At 39.2% G+C, this 18,351-nt stretch overlaps 1 protein-coding gene and 3 pseudogenes across 3 annotated transcripts; all 4 read right to left on the bottom strand.

The window, feature by feature from the left end:
• Positions 1-1,665: 1,665 nt before the first annotated feature.
• On the bottom strand, positions 1,666-3,703 carry LOC137749175 (AAA-ATPase ASD, mitochondrial pseudogene; annotated as a pseudogene). The gene is made up of 2 exons (XR_015958248.1): positions 3,639-3,703; positions 1,666-3,401 (listed from the first exon to the last, which is right to left on the bottom strand). The product of XR_015958248.1 is annotated as an AAA-ATPase ASD, mitochondrial pseudogene (transcript).
• Positions 3,704-5,156: 1,453 nt separating this feature from the next.
• LOC137708635 (AAA-ATPase ASD, mitochondrial-like) lies at positions 5,157-6,946 on the bottom strand. Its single transcript, XM_088688725.1, has one exon. The coding sequence runs from the start codon at positions 6,873-6,875 to the stop codon at positions 5,433-5,435; it is 1,443 nt and encodes a 480-aa protein (XP_088544851.1). The 5' UTR covers positions 6,876-6,946; the 3' UTR covers positions 5,157-5,432.
• Positions 6,947-9,139: 2,193 nt separating this feature from the next.
• Positions 9,140-11,970, bottom strand: LOC137709269 (AAA-ATPase At3g28510-like; annotated as a pseudogene).
• A 409-nt stretch (positions 11,971-12,379) lies between these two features.
• LOC137708255 (AAA-ATPase ASD, mitochondrial pseudogene) lies at positions 12,380-14,410 on the bottom strand (annotated as a pseudogene). The gene has a single exon (XR_015958756.1). The product of XR_015958756.1 is annotated as an AAA-ATPase ASD, mitochondrial pseudogene (transcript).
• Positions 14,411-18,351: the final 3,941 nt, after the last annotated feature.

Raw genomic sequence — 18,351 nt, 5'->3', positions numbered from 1 at the left:
TTGCAAGCAAATTTTCAAACTCAACAAGCGATGGTTGTGTCGGCCATCCTTGTATAGCGGCAATGAACCCTCGATATTCGGGTCTCAAACCATGGATAATTATTCTCTTCATCCTGGTTTCCCCAATAGGAGCTGTTGGATCTAATTCTGAAATTTCGCGGCATATTGACTTCACCTTGTGAAAGTACTGGGCAATCGTCATGTCGCGTTGTACCATCGATAGCAGCTCATTCTCGAGAAGTTGCAATTTTGTATCGTTTCTCTTCGAAAAGAGTGTAACAAAAGTGTCCCATGCTTCCTTTGGCGTTTTAGCATCCCGAATGTGCTCCAACATTTCTTCTTCTATTGTGGTCTTTAAGGCAAACATTGATTTGCCTGCTTTAATTTTCCACTTCCGCAAGACGCCGTTAATATCTTCCGCTGCCGGTTGTGTAACTTCACTACCACCGACAACCTCCCACAAGTCTTGACCTTGAAGGTAAGACTCTATACACGTTGCCCACGTGTTATAGTTTTGGTTGTTGAGCTTCTTGATTCCTCCAACAACTTGAAGATCACCCATCGTATCGGCAAGACTTTGACTACACCGAACAAGCTTGAGTGACTACCGTGCAGAGTAATACACTACTCTCGACACAAAGAAGCTCCCTCTCAAGGTTTGTGATAACCCCAGCAATAATCTCAAGAAATTTTTTTTCTGATGTGGAAGATCAGTCAAAACTGCAACCACAGAGCATACTCGGAATTTCAAGAGACTTTACAACCAATGCTCTACCAAGAACGATCCCTGACCGACTTGGCTCTGATACCAATTGTTGAATAAGAAGAGTATACAAGATAACTCTAATGATCCCAAGAAGAAGAAAATAGAGCACACTCTTAAAGAAAGCTCACAAAACAAACTAATTAGCAAAGCTTTTCTTATTTAGCTCTAGGCTTTGTTTCTCCTTGGATGATATACAATGCTTGAGGACTTGGGTATTTATAGCAAACCAAATGAAAGCTACACCACATACTTACTTCACCTACAACATCCACCTACTTCACCTACAACCTCCACTTACTTCACCAACCTCACACACTTACTTCACCAACCTCACACACTTACTTCACCTACAACATCCACCTACTTCACCTACAATTGACATTGATTCTCAACAACTTACCCAAGAAAGGGGGTCGAAACCCTGTTATAAGGATGTAACTGCTCCATCTATCATGGTTGCAGTTACTTTCAGTTTTCCAACTCCTTATAACTGTCCTCTACATCATTTTGTACAATACTTATAGTTTTCTCATCTTATATTATACATTGATCAACAGTATAACATTCATTACTTTATATCTCCTTAATAGTCATGTTATTTCATATCTTTATTAGGTGTTTTGAGTCACTTCTCACATATAAGTTCTAACTGGCATTGGTTAGTGAATAAATTAAGCATTCTGATCGTCGACCATTGCCTGGTGGTTTCGTCGCCATACCACAAAAACGATATGGAAAGTGCGTAGAAATTTAACAGAAACAAGCGATGAAGCTTCACCCTGGCAACCGCCGCGGCCAGCTGAACCCATATTTCTCCAGTCATCTGCCATGTTCGTCTGCTGTTGAACAATCAGTTAACTGCAACTTACATGCAAACCAAAGAAAAACAATAATCACACTTCTGATGGAAATTGCAGACAATTAGTTGTTAATTGAGAAACTTATAAGCTTATTTTTCCTAAAAAACACAGATACTAGTTGCACAAATGAGACTTTACTAGGTTAAAATTATTAGAAGAAATAGACATTTTCCCTATCAAGCTAAGCTGACGTTCCGTTCCGTTTCACTTCGAGCTCATCTTTCTGTGCTTCCGAATCTTCTTCTTCCTCTGCCTTTGGTTATGCTTCTTTCTCTGCATTCAAATTTTGGTCTTCCTCTGCCTTCGATTTCATTTTGTTCTCTGCCTTCTGTTTAGCTTCTTCGTCGGCCTTGATCTTTGCCTCCTCCTTCGCAGCCTCGAGAACTTCGATCAAGTTCTTCAAACAAGACTCAGCATCCTCTACATCAGATTTCGGCATCAAATTCTCTGCAACATCAGCAGGTGTCATATCCGTTTCCCCCAACAAACGCCCAATCCTTTCAAACAATTCGTGCGTCTCCAAACCCAAATAATTCCTAGCAAGAAACTTGAACGCTCCAAAGCAGCAGTAGGACAATTCTATGTTCTTGTCCATCCTTCCTCTTCTGATGAGTGCAGGATCGAGCTTGTCCACATAATTAGTCGTGAACACGATCAGTCTCTCACCTCCACAAGCTGACCAAATCCCATCGATAACGTTTAGCAGCCCCGAAAGAGTCACCTTGCTCGGTTTGTTTTCTTGATCTTCCCTCTTTTTCCGAACTGAATCCTTTTCTTCCTTGTCCTCCTCATCCTTTTTCTTCTTTCGCTGTCCGGTAAGATCAAGCGAGCAATCAATGTCCTCAATCACAATTATAGACTTACTCGGCGTGTCTATCAGAAGCTTCCTCAGCTCGGTGTTGTCCTTAACCTGCGTTAGTTCAAGATCATAGACATCGTAGTTCATGAGGTTAGAAATGGCAGCAATCATGGTAGACTTTCCAGTTCCTGGTGGCCCATAGAGGAGATAACCCCGCTTCCATGCCTTCCCGATTTTTGCATAGTACTCTTTTCCCTTACTGAACTTGATGAGATCATTGATGATTTCTTCCTTCTTTTTCGGGTCCATTGCTAGGCTTTCAAATGTTGCCGGGTGCTCAAAAACAATGTGACTCCATTTCATCCCTCGGTATGAATTCCAATCCTCTGCAGGATTGTTGATGTAAAGCTTTCTTTGCCTGTTGCTTGCCGATATCGCCTTCCCCTCTTTTATCACATGATCAAGGTAAGACCCCGTAAGGATATCTCGATAGCGTCTGTGGAACGTCAGCTTATAACATTTCTTCTCATTAGGTTGAGGGTAGATAGAAAATGAAGTCTGGTTCGCCATTCGTTTCACCAGAGTCCACGAAAACGTAATGCCTTGAAATTCATCGGTGATTTCTTCGTTGTCATCCATGCTAAGGACTAGACACTTGCTGTTCTTGACATCATGAGCCTTGAGCCGCCTCACTCGGGCAGAAGACTTGGTGCTGAGATAGCTCTGGATGGCGGAATAGACTTCACTTCGCTTGCGAAACTGATTGGTGTGCTCATCAAATGTAATTTGCACGTAAGGGTCGAAAAAGTTCGCTAGTTTATGGATGTATAGTTCGACATGATTCCGAAGTTGCACCGGAAGGAAGTCTCGAAATACGGCACTCATGAACATCACACTCGCAACCATCGAGCCTAATTTTGCCCACATTTCTCCCATCATACGCATTCTTTTTGGTATACTTTCTCGGAGCTCCTTCCTGTAAATCAAAGTTCAATACATGTGCATAAATATCCAATTAAAAACACTGAAGGAAACTTTTTTACGCACATCAAATTGTGATTTGTAAGTAAGAATGACTGCTTTTAAAGAGACACAAGTATTTTCCTTGTATTAACGGAAATGAAAACGCCGTTTAATTGTTCAGAAAGTAAATCAAGAACATGAATGTTTTGTAAGTAAAGAAATTATCAATAACTAGAGATAGTATACTTACTTCCACCTAGTTCTTCTCAGGAACTTGTTCACAGTTCAACAAAAATATATATCAATGACAATAAATGTTGTTGAACTTGTGTCTTGTGGGGTTTTTAACTTTCTGGCTCATGTTCTTGTTGTGCTCTGCTACCCGCAAGCTTTTCATGTTTTTGACTTAGACCTTTGGTACAGATATTGTAGATTAAAAAAATAATAATAAAAAAAAAAGAGGAAATAAAAGGTAGTAGTTGCAAATTAAAGCTTAGCTAGCATGTACTCGAAGATGTTTAAGGCTTGTTTGATAACGTATTTTGGGAGTGTTTTTAGAGAACGAAAACAAAAAAGTGAGTTTGCATTTTCAATAAATGAGAACGTGTCGGTTAGATTAATTAGAAAATATTTTATGAGATAATTGCATTAGTGAGCTTTTATTGACATCCGAAGAAAATGTGTTCTACCATAAAAACAATTGGCAATATGAGAATTAGCTCAGTTCTTTATAAGCCCATATAAGGTCTCTTCTCCCATAAATGTTAGACTCATTCTCAACATGTTCCCTCATGAGTGACGAATTTTCAAGCCAAACACGTGGATGATACAAAACAGAAATGACGTGGAGAACCTTTGGCCATTGGATTTTACACGTAGGATAACTTGCTTATAGCTTCAACTCCTCATTATTTATAGTCAGGGCCAGTTTATTTTGGTAAGGTTAAGTTTTGGCAATCAGAATGACAATTTCCAGGAGACCTTCTCCGTAAATTTCCCGACTTCTTGCTAATATATTATTCATACTACGATCGTCCAAATTAAGAGCAAAAGTCACTGTCAATTGCAGTAACCACTAACCACATCCGCTGCAGGACGTATACTCACATGACGCATCTAACAAAGCTATGCAGAGACAATATCGACACCGATATGCTACCGAGTGATGTCAATGTCTGTCATGGATGGTGAACCTGGAAGGTTCGGACTTGTTTCGTGGCCTTTCCTTCGCTCTTCTTTTCATTTTTTTAGTGTTTTACGTATAGGCCGGCACTTTAGTCTTTCATTTGGACTCATGCTTTCTTCCGGTGATGAAATTCCTGCCTGTAGAGATCACAATTGTTCTTTATAAAAAGCTTTTTCTGAACGATTTCCTTGCGGCACAGGTTAACTTATGTGCCATACATTTATTTATTTATTTATTACAACCCCATAAAATGATTCTAATTACATATAAAGGAAAACCACACACTGATCAGACTGTACAGATAATTTCACTCGGGTGAAAGGAGACTGAAATGCTTATGTGAGTCTTTCCGGTCCCGAAAGGTTGATTGCTGTGGCGAAACTACCAGCTTGTTCCCTTTTTAAAAAAAGATACAGATAATTTCACTCTTTTTCTTACGATTTCTTCACGCGTTTCAACTTATGTTCCATTGCACTTCTCTTCGACTTTAGCAGACTGGTCTTTCTCTTTCTCTTCTTTCTATTCCTTTCAGTTTGTCAACAATGGAAGAATCAAGAACAGAAATGTAAAGAGAGAGCAGACTCGAGAGGAAGAGAGGGAGCTCGATAACTAGTTTTCATTACTTCTTTCACGCTAATAATTACAAGCCAAAGTGGTATTAATAGGTTATACCATCTTAAACAGTTGTAACTAACTTTACACACCATCCAATCATAATATGACACATGCCAACTAAATTCACCATCAACCAATAATAATATGACATATGTCAACTAACTTTGCACATCAACCAACAATATGACACATGTCACAATCCTAACCATTCTAATTTACACACTAAGCACATAATACAACCTATCACAGTTTTGCCGCTTCCTCTGCCTTTGATTTCGCTTCTTCCTCGGCCTTCATTCTTGCCTCCTCCTTCGCAGCCTCGAGAGCTTCGATCAAGCTCTTCAAACAAGATTCAGCATCCTGTATAACAGACTTAGGCATCAAGTTCTCAGCGACATCAGCAGGAGTCATATTGGTTTCGCCCAACAAACGCGCAATCGTTTCAAACAGCTCGTGTGAATCCAAATCCAAATAATTCCTAGCAAGCACTTTGAATGCTTCGAAGCAGCAGTAGGACAATTCTATGTGTTTGTCCATCCTTCCTCTTCTAATGAGCGCAGGATCAAGTTTGTCCACATAATTAGTAGTGAACACGATCAGTCTCTCCCCTCCGCAAGCTGACCAAATCCCATCGATAAAGTTTAGCAGCCCCGAAAGAGTCACCTTGCTCGGTGTGTTTTCTTCATCTTCCTTCTTTTTTTGAACTGGATCCTTTTCTTCTTTGTCCTCCTCATCCTTGTTCTTCTTCTTCTTTCGCTGTCCTGTAAGATCAAGCGAGCAATCAATGTCCTCAATCACAAGTATAGACTTACTCGGCGTGTCAATCAGTAGCTTCCTCAGCTCAGTGTTGTCCTTCACCGTCGTTAACTCAAGATCATAGACATCATAATCCATGAAATTAGACATGGCAGCAATCATGGTAGACTTTCCAGTGCCTGGTGGCCCGTAAAGTAGATAACCCCGCTTCCATGGCTTCCCGATTTTCTCATAGTACTCCTTTCCCTTTCTGAACTTGATGAGGTCATTGACGATTTCTTCCTTCTTTTTCGGGTCCATTGCTAGGGTTTCAAATGATGCCGGGTGCTCAAACACTACATGGCTCCACTTTGTCCCCTTGTAGGAGTACCAATTCTGTGTAGGATTGTTGATATAGAGCTTTCGTTGCCTGTTGCTCACCAATATCGCCTTCCCTTCTTTTATCACATAATCAAGGTAAGACCCCGTGATGATATCTCGATGGCGTCTGTGGAACGTCAGCGTATAATGTTTCTTCTCATCAGCCTGAGGATAGAAAGAAAATGAAGTCTGATTCTTCGTTCGTTTCATCGAAGCCCATGAAAGATTAATGCCTTGAAATTCATCAGTCACTTCTTCATTGTCATCCATGCCAAGGACTACAGACTTGCTGTCCTTGACATCATGAGCTTTTAACCGCTTAGCCCCGGTGGAAGACTTCGCGCTGAGGTAGCTCTGGATGGCGGAATAGATTTCACTTCGCTTGCGAAAATCATTGGTGAATTCATCAAAGAAGATTTGGATGTAAGGGTAGACAAAGCTCACTAATTTTTTAGTGTATCTTTCGACATGGTACCGAAGTTGGGGAGGAAGGTACTGTTGGAATATGGCAGCAACAAACATCACACTCGCAATCACCGAGCCCGTTTGAGCCCACATTTCTCCCATCATCTTCGTTTTCGTCGGAAGGGTTTTCGGAAGCTCTTGAAGGTTTAAGTTTTTTTCGTTTCTGCTACGATGAAAGACATGGTTTTATATAGGGGAGGAGATGCTCGTTTCTTGGAAGATAAGTTTCAGTTGTTTACAATATTTAATTGACTAAAGGAAAGCAAGAGGAAGTTTGGTGGGATTCTCCAAAGGCGGCCCGCCATGAAAAAGAAGAGGTTCTGAAGGGACGTAACGACAAAGTTGGGTGAGCTGGACAAATTTGTTTTTTCTTTAAAATCAACATAAATAACATTTAAAAATTACATTTTATGTCACGAATTTTTTTTTTTTTCATTGAAGAATTGATATATTTACATAAAGAATGGGGATCTAATCTACGTCATACAATTTTCTTGTGTAATAAATTGGTGACAAATTTGACAAGAATACCCCCCGTTAGCCGGCTTTTTTAGCAAATTCTATTTGTTCTTCGTCTCATTCAAAAGATTCTAATTTAAAACTTCCAAAACAAGGGGAGTGAAATAGACCGTATTACTAAATGACATATTACTGAAGCTCTATCCTAATAATCAAGGGTAATTAATCAGAGCTTATGAATCAAGTGACCAGCAATTAACCAAGAAAATAAAACAAACCTTCTATTTTCCATGGAACCTAGATCGTATGAGAAAATTTTATTGATAAGAAAATGTAAAGTTACACCTAATCAAGGGGCAAAAATCTTCCCCCTTAGAACACAAGACGATGAAGGAACAAAAACTTGACCACCTCTTAAAATTTGAAGAATACAAGAAAAGAGGGGGATGTAGGAACTCCTCTAAAACAAAACTTAAATGCTGCCACGAACTGCAACCAAGCGACAAGCTACAAACCATATAAAAAAAAAAATTACCTCGAACGAAAGACAGGAAGCCAATGCGGTCTCTTCTATAAGACGCATTTGCAAAATTAGGTCTCAAGTCCTGCCATGTAAAACTACTATTCATTCCCCCAAAATTAGTAAAAACATCCGCCAAACAATTTTCTTCCCTAAAATTATACAAAACACGCAAGCGGAAGTGAGCAATATCATAAACAGTTTGCCCAAGAAACTTTGAGAAACCATGGGACATCCTTGAAGCGAGTTGATAAAAGGTGAACGACATGCATAGAATATGTCTCTAACCAAACTTGTTGTCACTCTTTATCTCATGCAATCTGAATTGCCTTGATCACAACAACAATCTCATCAACAATTGCACTTGGACAAGAAGATTGTAAACATGAAATTTCAAAATTTCAATGCATACAAAGATGAGGAAAACGCTCCTAAAGGACCATTGGAGTCACGGAAAACACCACCACTATCCACATGACCATTTATTTAGAAAACCCATTTGTGTTAACCTTAATCCATCCAACAAAAGCAAGAGCAATCAAAGAAAACAAAACCTAACAAGTGGATCAGTGGATAAACATATCTTGAAATCTTGCTACTTCTCTTTTACCAATATGGGTCCTCTCATCAAGATTTGAATCTATGTCAATTAGGATTCTTCTTCAAGATCCTTATGAGTCCTTGTAAGCTATCTCTTTACTGCTTATATTTTGTAGTTTGTCACTTCGACTTCCCACCGTTAGGAGTAGATAAGAATGTCAACGTTCTTGAAGAATGGAGTGAATTGGTGTGGACGTTGCCCACCATGCCTCATCTCAATCCCTATACCGCATAAGTATGATAAGCACATGTAATGTATTCTAGCTTTCAGAATGTTGCTCCAAATGCATTTATCTAATCTAGCTAAAGTGACGAGACCATATACCAACTGCAAACATGTCTGCAAAGATAGACGTACCTAACAGAAGTCAAGTTAACATCCTGAAGGGTGTGCCGCCTTGGTCGAACAGCCTGGTACATCGGTGGATAGCCAATCTTTCCTTGGCCTGAAGCGTGACAAATCACTCGATTTGTAGGATTCACTTCCCTAGAAAAAAGACAAGACACAAAATGAATCCATACTCGATCACTATCTCAATCATTTCCATCTCATGAGATTAATCCGGATTACTCCCTTAACTTGAAGTTCTTGGTCCAATATACTAGTTTGAGTGAGAATTTGTATAATTTTGTGGAGATTAAATTAAAAATTAAAATATATTTAATTGAAGTGGGGTTTTGGTTGAGTCGGCATTGATTATTCTGTGTGAATACATTTAAACAATCCGGTCCAAAAATTGACTCGATTACTTGCTCAGTAGGTTAAGTTAAAGTAAAACCAAATGGAAATTATTATTTTGTTTCAAAAATTGGAAAATGTATTAGTTCTATGACGTCATATTGCAATGATGTCATCCTCGTCTTTCAGTTCAGCATCACACACATACTTTCTTGGTACTTTCCTTTTAGTATGGTCCAAGAGTAAATCATGAACCCAAATGTTTGGTAATCAATCAGTTAAATTGCAACTTACATGCAAGCCAAAGAAAAAAAAGGAAACCAATTACACTTCTGATGGAAATTGCAGACAATTACCCTTAAGGCTCAAAGCGGTAATCGAAGAAGTTCCCTTAATGATAGTGAACTGAGGTTTTGAAATACTCGTCCAAAGCGTCAAGTAAGGATAATCGGTGAAATCAGCCTTCCTTTCCTTACCGACTGAAAGCAGTTAATAATATTTGTCTGCCTGCCTCAATGCTCGCTGACTTACTGGTCACGTTACCGAGTTCCTAGGAATGAGCAAGGAAGAATGCCGCTGCTGATAGATCACACCCAGATCGTTGGTTAGACCGACGAACTAGGTGGGACAATGGACCTTTTTAAATTGTTAATTGAGAAAATTATAAATTATTTTCCTAAAAAACACGGATAAAAGTTGCACGAATGAGAGTTTACTTGGTCCTATGAAGCTAAGCTGACGTTCCGTTACATTTCACTATCTGCTTTCGAATCTGCTTCTTCCACTGCCTTCGACTTCACTTCTTTCTCAGCTTTCAATTTTTCTTCTTCCTCTGCCTTTTTGCTTGTTTTTACCTAAGCCTTGATTCTCGCCTCCTCCTACGCAGCCTCAAGAGCTTCGATCAAGTTCTTCAAACAAAACTCAACATCCTCTACATCAGATTTCGGCACCATGTTCTTCAACTCGAATGAGTAAATACCTCCGAAAGGAGAGGAATTTGGTTTTAGAATAATACATACAACTTTTAGGAAACAAGCGTTTTAACCAATACTAAACGTATTTTCTTGCTCTCTTTTTATTGCTCATCAGATGATCCTGTATCGCAATCATTTTCTTCCTCTTTAGGTGATGATTTCTCCTTTTCCCTTCTTCCTCGGCTTTCAACCTTCCATTCTCTTTTTCTTTTTCGAGTGCTTCGATCATATTATGTAGGCAGATTTAAGCATCCTAAGGATTTGTCTTGGGCATCAAAGGTTCTGCAACATCAGCTGGAGTCCTATCAGTTTCCTCTGGCAGCGTACAATTGTGGAAAACAAATCGTGTGATTGAAGTCTAAGGTAGTTCCCCGCCAGCACCTTGAATGCTTCGAACTTGCAGTACAACATCCTTCCTTTCCGGACAAGTGCTGGATCGAGTTGCTCCACATGATTAGTTGGGATGACAATGATCCCCCCTCCGCGACAAGCTGACCATAGCCCATCAATAAAAATCAGAAACCCGGAAATATTAACCTGGTTGGTTTTGGTTTCTCGTTCTTGTTCTGCAAGCTTCTCCCTTGGATCTTTCTCTTCCTCCTCTTCCCCTTTATCTTTTCTCTTCCTCCTCGGTCCTGCAATATCAAGTGAACAATCAATGTCTTCAATTACAATAATAGACTTGCTCGTTGTTTCAATCAGAAGCCCCCTCAGCTCAGTTTTGTCTTTAACTGTAGTGAGTTCAAGATCATAAAGATCATAGCCCAAAAGATCGGTCATGGCAGAAATCGTGGTGGACTTTCCAGTACCTGGAGGGCCGTAAAGGAGATATCCCCGCCGCCATGCCCTTCCAATCCTTGCATAGTAGTTTTCTGCTTTGGTGAATGCCATTAGGTCGTCAATAATGTCCTTCTTCTCTGGCTCCATGGCAAGTGTCTGAAATGTAGCGGGTGCTCAAACACGACATGGCTCCAATGTGAACCATTGTTCGAATAAATCTTTCTTTGCCGGTTTACCACCTTCATAGCCTTGCTCTCTTTCAAGACGTGAGTCAAGTATGGCCATATCACGAGATCCCCCTGCCGTTTATGGAAATGAGCTTTTAGTACCTTTTCTCACCAACAGGGTAGAAAGAATACGTCTGTCTTTTCAACATGTTTGTCCCAGAAACCCACAAGAAACTGCGTCCTTGGAAATTGTCGGCGACCTCTTGATAGTCATCCAGGCTAAAAGCAAGGGACTGTTGGTTTTTTATGTCGGCCTTTAGGCGCTTTGCTTGTGCAAAGATTTGGAGCTTAGATAGTTCTGAATGGAGGAGTAAGGTTCATGGCGCTTGAGACGCTCTCCAATGAATTCATCGAACGTGATTTGGTTGTAAGGGTAGACGAAACCCTCCAATCTTTGAGAGTATTGTTAGAACATGAGTATGAAACTAAATATTATAGCCGGTTGTAGTGTTTCAATTGACATAGAAAAGTCTTGCTAGAAAGCTTAAAACTATCCTAATTCTTGTAGGATTGTAATTCAGATATGATTTGGATTCATAGTTGGTATCCTATGGTGTTTCTAATAGGAGAATTATTAGGATTAATCTATAATAAATAGTGGCCACTGCTCTCACAAAATATACGCTCAATATTGAACTAAGACCTATTGTTAGTTTGAGTACTTTTGGTTTTGCAAGAGAGGAGAAGGTGCACTGTTTAGAAGTCTGATTTGGCTTCTTCTTCTACTGCTTTCACGCGTTAGCTTGTTATTGTGTTTATTGTATTGTGATTTTAATGCTTGTATAAATTTGTGGTTCATGAGCTTAATCTTTTAACTTAAGTTTTCGATAAGTTTAGTCTTACAAGTATTTCTTAGTCTGGCTTCGAAGGCTGTAAGGAAGGTATTGTGGGATGATAGCCCACGCAAACATCAAGCTGCCAACTCGGATCCCAGATGAGCAAACATGTCTGCTGGAGTCATGTTTAGACTTTGCTTTCTTGTTTGGCCTCTGTATTTTGTTGAGAAATGATGTATACTTCATAGCTTTACATAAATTATTTTTTCTTAGAGAAGGGAAAATACGTAAAATTTAGCGTAAACAAGCATGAAGCACCACACTGATTACTTTGTATGAATATACTAAGCATTCTGATCCTCTACAATGGCGGGCGGATTCAGTCTCTATGCCTCGAAAGCGATGGTAAAAAATGCAGAAATTTTGCATAAACAAGCAAGAAGCATCACACTAGCAAATCTCCGCGTCCGGTTGAACCCACATTTCTCCCATCATCATCATGTCTGTCTACTGTGGATCAATCAGTCTTAGTTTCTTGTAACATACAATTAGTCGTTAAGTGAGAAAATTTTACTTTAAGAAACAAAAAATTAATAAGATACGAAAGAACGTAATTAACTAAGGATATTTTGATAAAACACAGGTGAGAGTTACTTAGTTAAACTTGTTCAAAGAAATAGACATTTTTTACTTGCGGTACAGGTTACTTATGCCGTTGATGATCGAAACACTTACGTTCCATACATTAATTTATACAGCCCCATGAAATGATTCTTATTACACATTAAGGAAAAACACACACTGATGAGACTCCACGAAATACAATTTAAGAAAGGTTGAAATTCATACATATGATTTCACTCTCTTTCGTTCATCTTTAAGCGCTCACTCTGTTTTCTTCGCGCGTTTCAACTTGTTTTCCATTGCATTTCTCTTCAACTTTTGGCAGACTGGTCTTTCTTTCTTCTTTCTCTACCTTCAGTTTTGCCTCTTCCTCTGCCTTTGATTTTGCTTCTTCCTCAGCCTTCACTCTTGCCTCCTCCTTCGCAGCCTCAAGAGCTTCGATCAAGTTCTTCAAACAAGATTCAGCATCCTGTATAACGGACTTAGGCATCAAGTTCTCAGCGACATCAGCAGGAGTCATATTGGTTTCACCCAACAAACGAGCAATCATTTCAAACAACTCATGTGAATCCAAATCCAAATAATTCCTAGCAAGCACTTTGAATGCTTCAAAGCAGCAGTAGGACAACTCTATGTGTTTGTCCATCCTTCCTCTTCTAATGAGCGCAGGATCAAGTTTCTCCACATAATTAGTCGTAAACACAATCAATCTCTCCCCTCCACAAGCTGACCAAATCCCATCGATAAAGTTTAGCAGCCCCGAAAGAGTCACCTTGCTCTGTGTGTTTTCTTGATCTTCCCTCATTTTTCGAACTGGATCCTTATTTTCTTCCTTGTCCTCCTCATCCTTCTCCTTCTTCTTCTTTCGCTGTCCTGTAAGATCAAGCGAGCAATCAATGTCCTCAATCACAATTATAGACTTACTCGGCGTGTCAATCAGTAGCTTCCTCAGTTCAGTGTTGTCCTTCACCATCGTTAACTCAAGATCATAGACATCATAATCCATGAAATTAGACATGGCAGCAATCATAGTAGACTTTCCAGTGCCTGGTGGCCCGTAAAGTAGATAACCCCGCTTCCAAGGCTTCCCGATTTTCGCATAGTACTCCTTTCCGTTTCTGAACTTGATGAGGTCATTGACGATTTCCTCCTTCTTTTTCGGGTCCATTGCTAGGGTTTCAAATGATGCCGGGTGCTCAAACACTACATGGCTCCATTTTGTCCCCCTGTAGGAGTACCAATTCTGTGTAGGATTGTTGATATAGAGCTTTCGTTGCCTGTTGCTCACCAATGTCGCTTTCCCTTCTTTAATCACATGATCAAGGTAAGACCCCGTGATGATATCTCTGTGGCGTCTGTGGAACGTCAGCGTATAATGTTTCTTCTGATCAGCCTGAGGATAGAAAGAAAATGAAGTCTGATTCACCGTTTGTTTCCTCAAAACCCATGAAAGCTTAACGCCTTGAAATTCATCAGTCACTTCTTCATTGTCATCCATGCCAAGGACCAGAGACTTGCTGTCCTTGACATCATGAGCTTTTAAACGCTTAGCCCCGGTGGAAGATTTCGCGCTGAGGTAGCTCTGGATGGCGGAATAGATTTCACTTCGATTGCGAAAATCATTGGTGAATTCATCAAAGGAGATTTGGATGTAAGGGTAGACAAAGCTCACTAGTTTTTGAGTGTATCTTTCTACATGGTACCGAAGATGGTGGGGAAGGTATTGTTGAAATATGGCATTAACGAACATGACACTCGCAATCACCGAGCCCATTTGAGCCCACATTTCTCCCATCATCTTCGTTTTTGTCGGAAGGGTTTTAGGAATCTCTTGAAGGTTTAGGTTTTTCTGTTTCTGCTACAAGGAAAGACATGGTTTTATATAGAGTGGAGGAGATGCTCTTTTCATGGAAGATAAGTTGACTAAAGGAAAGCAGCAGGAAGTTTGATGAGTTTCATTGTTCACAATATTCCATTGACTGAAGGAAAGCAAGAGGAAGTTTGCTGGGGTTTTGCAACGGTAGCCCACTATTATTCACTAAGGACTACAAAAGGCCATTTTTTCGGCTTTTTAGTCAAAATAATATCTAAAATTGATAAAACTTCTCACTTAAGTATCTGAAATTTAAAATCAATAGAAGTGGTATGTGAGTTTGTCCACCGTCATCATTTTTGTTCTTTGTAAGAAAATTTCTGTTAAATAAGGACCAACATAACAAAATACCTTCAATTTAATAAATAACAGGTCAAAATGATTTGAAAAAAAAAGTTGAGGCTATTTTCCTTATTAACGAACATTTTTCACGAAGTAATCAAAATGATTGACCGTGGACAAACTCAAGTACTAGTTCTATCAATTTTAAATCTCAAAGACTAGATGAGGAGTTATGTCAATCTCAAAACCACTAGTCTAACCCATATTTCAAATGTGAGCGTGCAATGGGATGATTTGTAGTACAAAAGATGAATCTGCAGTATTAAAAGAGAAAAATGCCATGTATATAAAGGAGATTTTGTAACGACTCGTCCCTAAATATTACAGTTTTTATAATTTTAAAGCGTGAAATTACGAAAAAGCCCTTCGAGGAAAAATGTTGACTTTTGTTGACCGCCATGTCATGTCACATAAGGTTATTTTTCTTAGCGTATTATCGTAGTACTCGTCATCACGAACGCGTAGGCGCTAGCAAAATCAAAATTGGTGTAGGTCTCATTCCTTTATTCATACATTTTTATTCTAATTCCTTCATATTATCATTGTTTAGTTGTATACTCTGAACACGTTCCTACTTTGGCATAATCTTTCTAATTACTTATTTTACTTGTATGCATGTTTAAAATGGCTTCGTCGCCCTTAGGTGTCGGCCAACACTTACCTACTCTAGTATGTGGGGATATCAGGGTTGGGGCGCGTCATATTTTCTCCTCTTTTAGATGTTCCAAATTAGGCGCTGTCATGGAAACACTTAGAGGTGAAAGATTTGGACATGGAATCGTAGACCATAATGTTGCTGTTACGAAAATTTCCAAGTCTCTGATAAAAAAACAAAAACAAAAGACTTACAAGTCAATGGTCCACCTCACCACTCAAAATCAAGGCCAATAACATCTACATCTTCCTCGTTTAATGACAGCTACTCCCGTGCCTTTGGAGATATATCTGCGTAAGTGTTTGTCGAGTTATGGAAATTTATACCCGGTTGTAGGTAAGAATCTTGTCATATAATCGAGTCACCTATAACAACCGTGTTGTCGAGGCTATCCTTAGTGCTATGAGAATCGACACTAGTACGATCGTCCAAAGACTTCCAAGTCAGTGCCATCCATTAACGTAAACCTATCATGTCATCTAGCTTAAAATTTAAGACTTTTTCTATGTTAGAGAGATTAACAGGAAAAGTATTGAAGTAGCACCAGTTGTTTGCAGCAGTCAGCTGTCAAATGTAAAAGCTGCGTTCGGTAGACAAGACCAGAAGCTTGTATGGTAGTCCGGCTCAGAGAATATATTTTCGTTTGCACTCAGTTAGTGCTGACCGAAACGTGCTGCTTATTTTCCGCTTATGGACACCGAAATGTCACCAAACTTTCTTGTCCTGGTATGTCGAACATTTTCTCGAATCAAAATTTCTCCAAACGTGCAACACAAGTAAATATTGAAAATAATGGTTCCATATGGAGTTCGGGTTTTGAGGGTTTGGAGGTAGTAAGTCGTGTTGTTTGAATGAAACGAGTATTTTGGTTTTGGCGTGAGTGATGAGTGGGAAGAGTTTTTTTTCTTTACAAGTTTTAAGGGTTTTGGTTTTGGCGTGAGTAGAGGTGTAACTTGATAGGAATATCTGATTCCGACTGATTTGAGCTGAAATATTCCAAAGATTATGTCCAATTCAAATTCAAACTTTTGAAATCGAAAAAAAAAAAAAAGGATAGGAATTGGAATGTATTTTATATTCTAAATTCAATCTGAAATTCTGAAACTTGCATTACTCTATTACATACACTTAATTATGTACTTATTGACTTTCGATTTATTATACATGTACTCAAATATGTAACTATTTTTTCAATTACAACTCCCTATAGAATATACTAGAAAATACGCTCGCGCGTTGCAGTGTGAATCAACTGTATTAGACGTAACTGCATGAATATGACACATTTAACCTGAATAAATTCAACACCATCATGAATTACCAGAAGGATAACTAAACGAATAATTTAGAATTATACAAGCCCAATTCTGGCTCATCTGGCTCCTCTTATCCTTAGCTCTATATTTCAAAGGCTGAGTAGCCAAGTTTGTAGAAGTCGTCAAATAATCACCATATGAAGATTGAGAATAACCTACATTCACATTGCACAAAATTATATAAAAAGGGGGATAAATTAACATATTTAAATAAAACGAATCCAATGAAAATACAAAAGGAAAATGATTTAAAGAAAAGTTACACTTTAAATATATCAAATTAGTGATTAATCAAGCAAATAGTCTCAATGATCTCACAATACCAGGGACATCATGTCACATCCCAGGCCGGGCCCCCGTCACATCCTGAGCTCGACTCCACCGTAACACGATATTGTCTGCTTTGGGCCCCAACCACGCCCTCACGATTTTGTTTCTGGGAACTCACACAAGAACTTCTCAGTGGATCACCTATCCTGGGATTGCTCTCGCGCGAACTCACTTAACTTCAGAGTTCCTACGGAACCCGAAACCAGTGAGCTCCCAAAATGCCTCGTGCTAGGTAGATATGGGAATATACATATAAGGCTTACAAGATCCACTCCCCTGGGCGATGTGGGATGTTACAATCCACCTCCTTTAGGGGCCCGACGTCCTTGTTGGCACACTTCTGGCCAAGGATTATCTCAGATACCAAATTGTCATATCCCGGCCCGGGCCCCCACCACATTTTGGGCTTGACTCCACTGTAGCATGATATTATCCTCTTTGGGCCCCGACCGCGCCCTCACGGTTTTGTTTCTGGGAACTCACACGAGAACTTCCTAGTGGGTCACCAATCCTGGGATTGCTCTCGCGCGAACTCGTTTAACTTCGGAGTTCCTACGGAACCTGAAGCCAGTGAGCTCCCAAAAGGTCTCATGCTAGGTAGAGATGAGAATATAGATATAAGGCTTATAGGATCCACTCCCCTGAACGATGTGGAATGCTACACATCATACAGAATTTCAAATATACCCCGTTAACTCTCAACTCAACTCCATCACTCTTCCCCCCATTGTTTTCTAATTCACCTTTCCCTCGAACTCTTCGACTGCAAATTTATATATAGCAAATTGAACTATCCATTTCAAATCATACAAACATAGGCAAAAAAGCAAAAACTAAACTCCTGCCACATAAATTAACCAGTAACCAAACAAAGAAAAATTCTTGGAGACCAGAACAAATCCAATTGAACTTTCATGCTGAGTAATTGTAATTGAAAAAAAACATATCTTTAAGTGCCCAAAATTTGAGCTTTACATCATATTTTGTTCTTCTGACACAAACAGTTTCTCGACCGTTAGGTAATTTATGTGGTTTTTTATCAATAGTTGTACTTATATACCAAAATGGTAAAATAGTCGAACACAAATGAAGGAAATTAATAAGAAATCTAAGTTAGAGTTGTTAAAATTCACTTTCATCTGTACAATTCAAACTTCTACACATTTATTCACACACTTCACCAGTTGTTAGACACTGATAATTGACAGGATAGCAAGATAATGAATTCAGTGAACGAAAAAAAAAAAATGATATGCAACTTCAACTTACCCTGCCAAAGAAGCTCCACAAGAGTCATAGCATCCTCCTTATTGTTTGCATCAAAAGCATTGCAACCGTAGATCCTGGAAATTATAAAAATTCTTCCAATCAAGAGACGATGTAATAGTTGTGGGAAGGTGACTATGCATCCAATAATCTAAGATAT

Source organism: Pyrus communis, chromosome 17 (genome assembly GCF_041283825.1).
Source record: "Pyrus communis isolate YQ-2024b chromosome 17, ASM4128382v1, whole genome shotgun sequence".
In the NCBI taxonomy this organism is placed as follows: domain Eukaryota; kingdom Viridiplantae; phylum Streptophyta; class Magnoliopsida; order Rosales; family Rosaceae; genus Pyrus; species Pyrus communis.
This window is presented reverse-complemented; position numbering and strand designations above follow the sequence as displayed.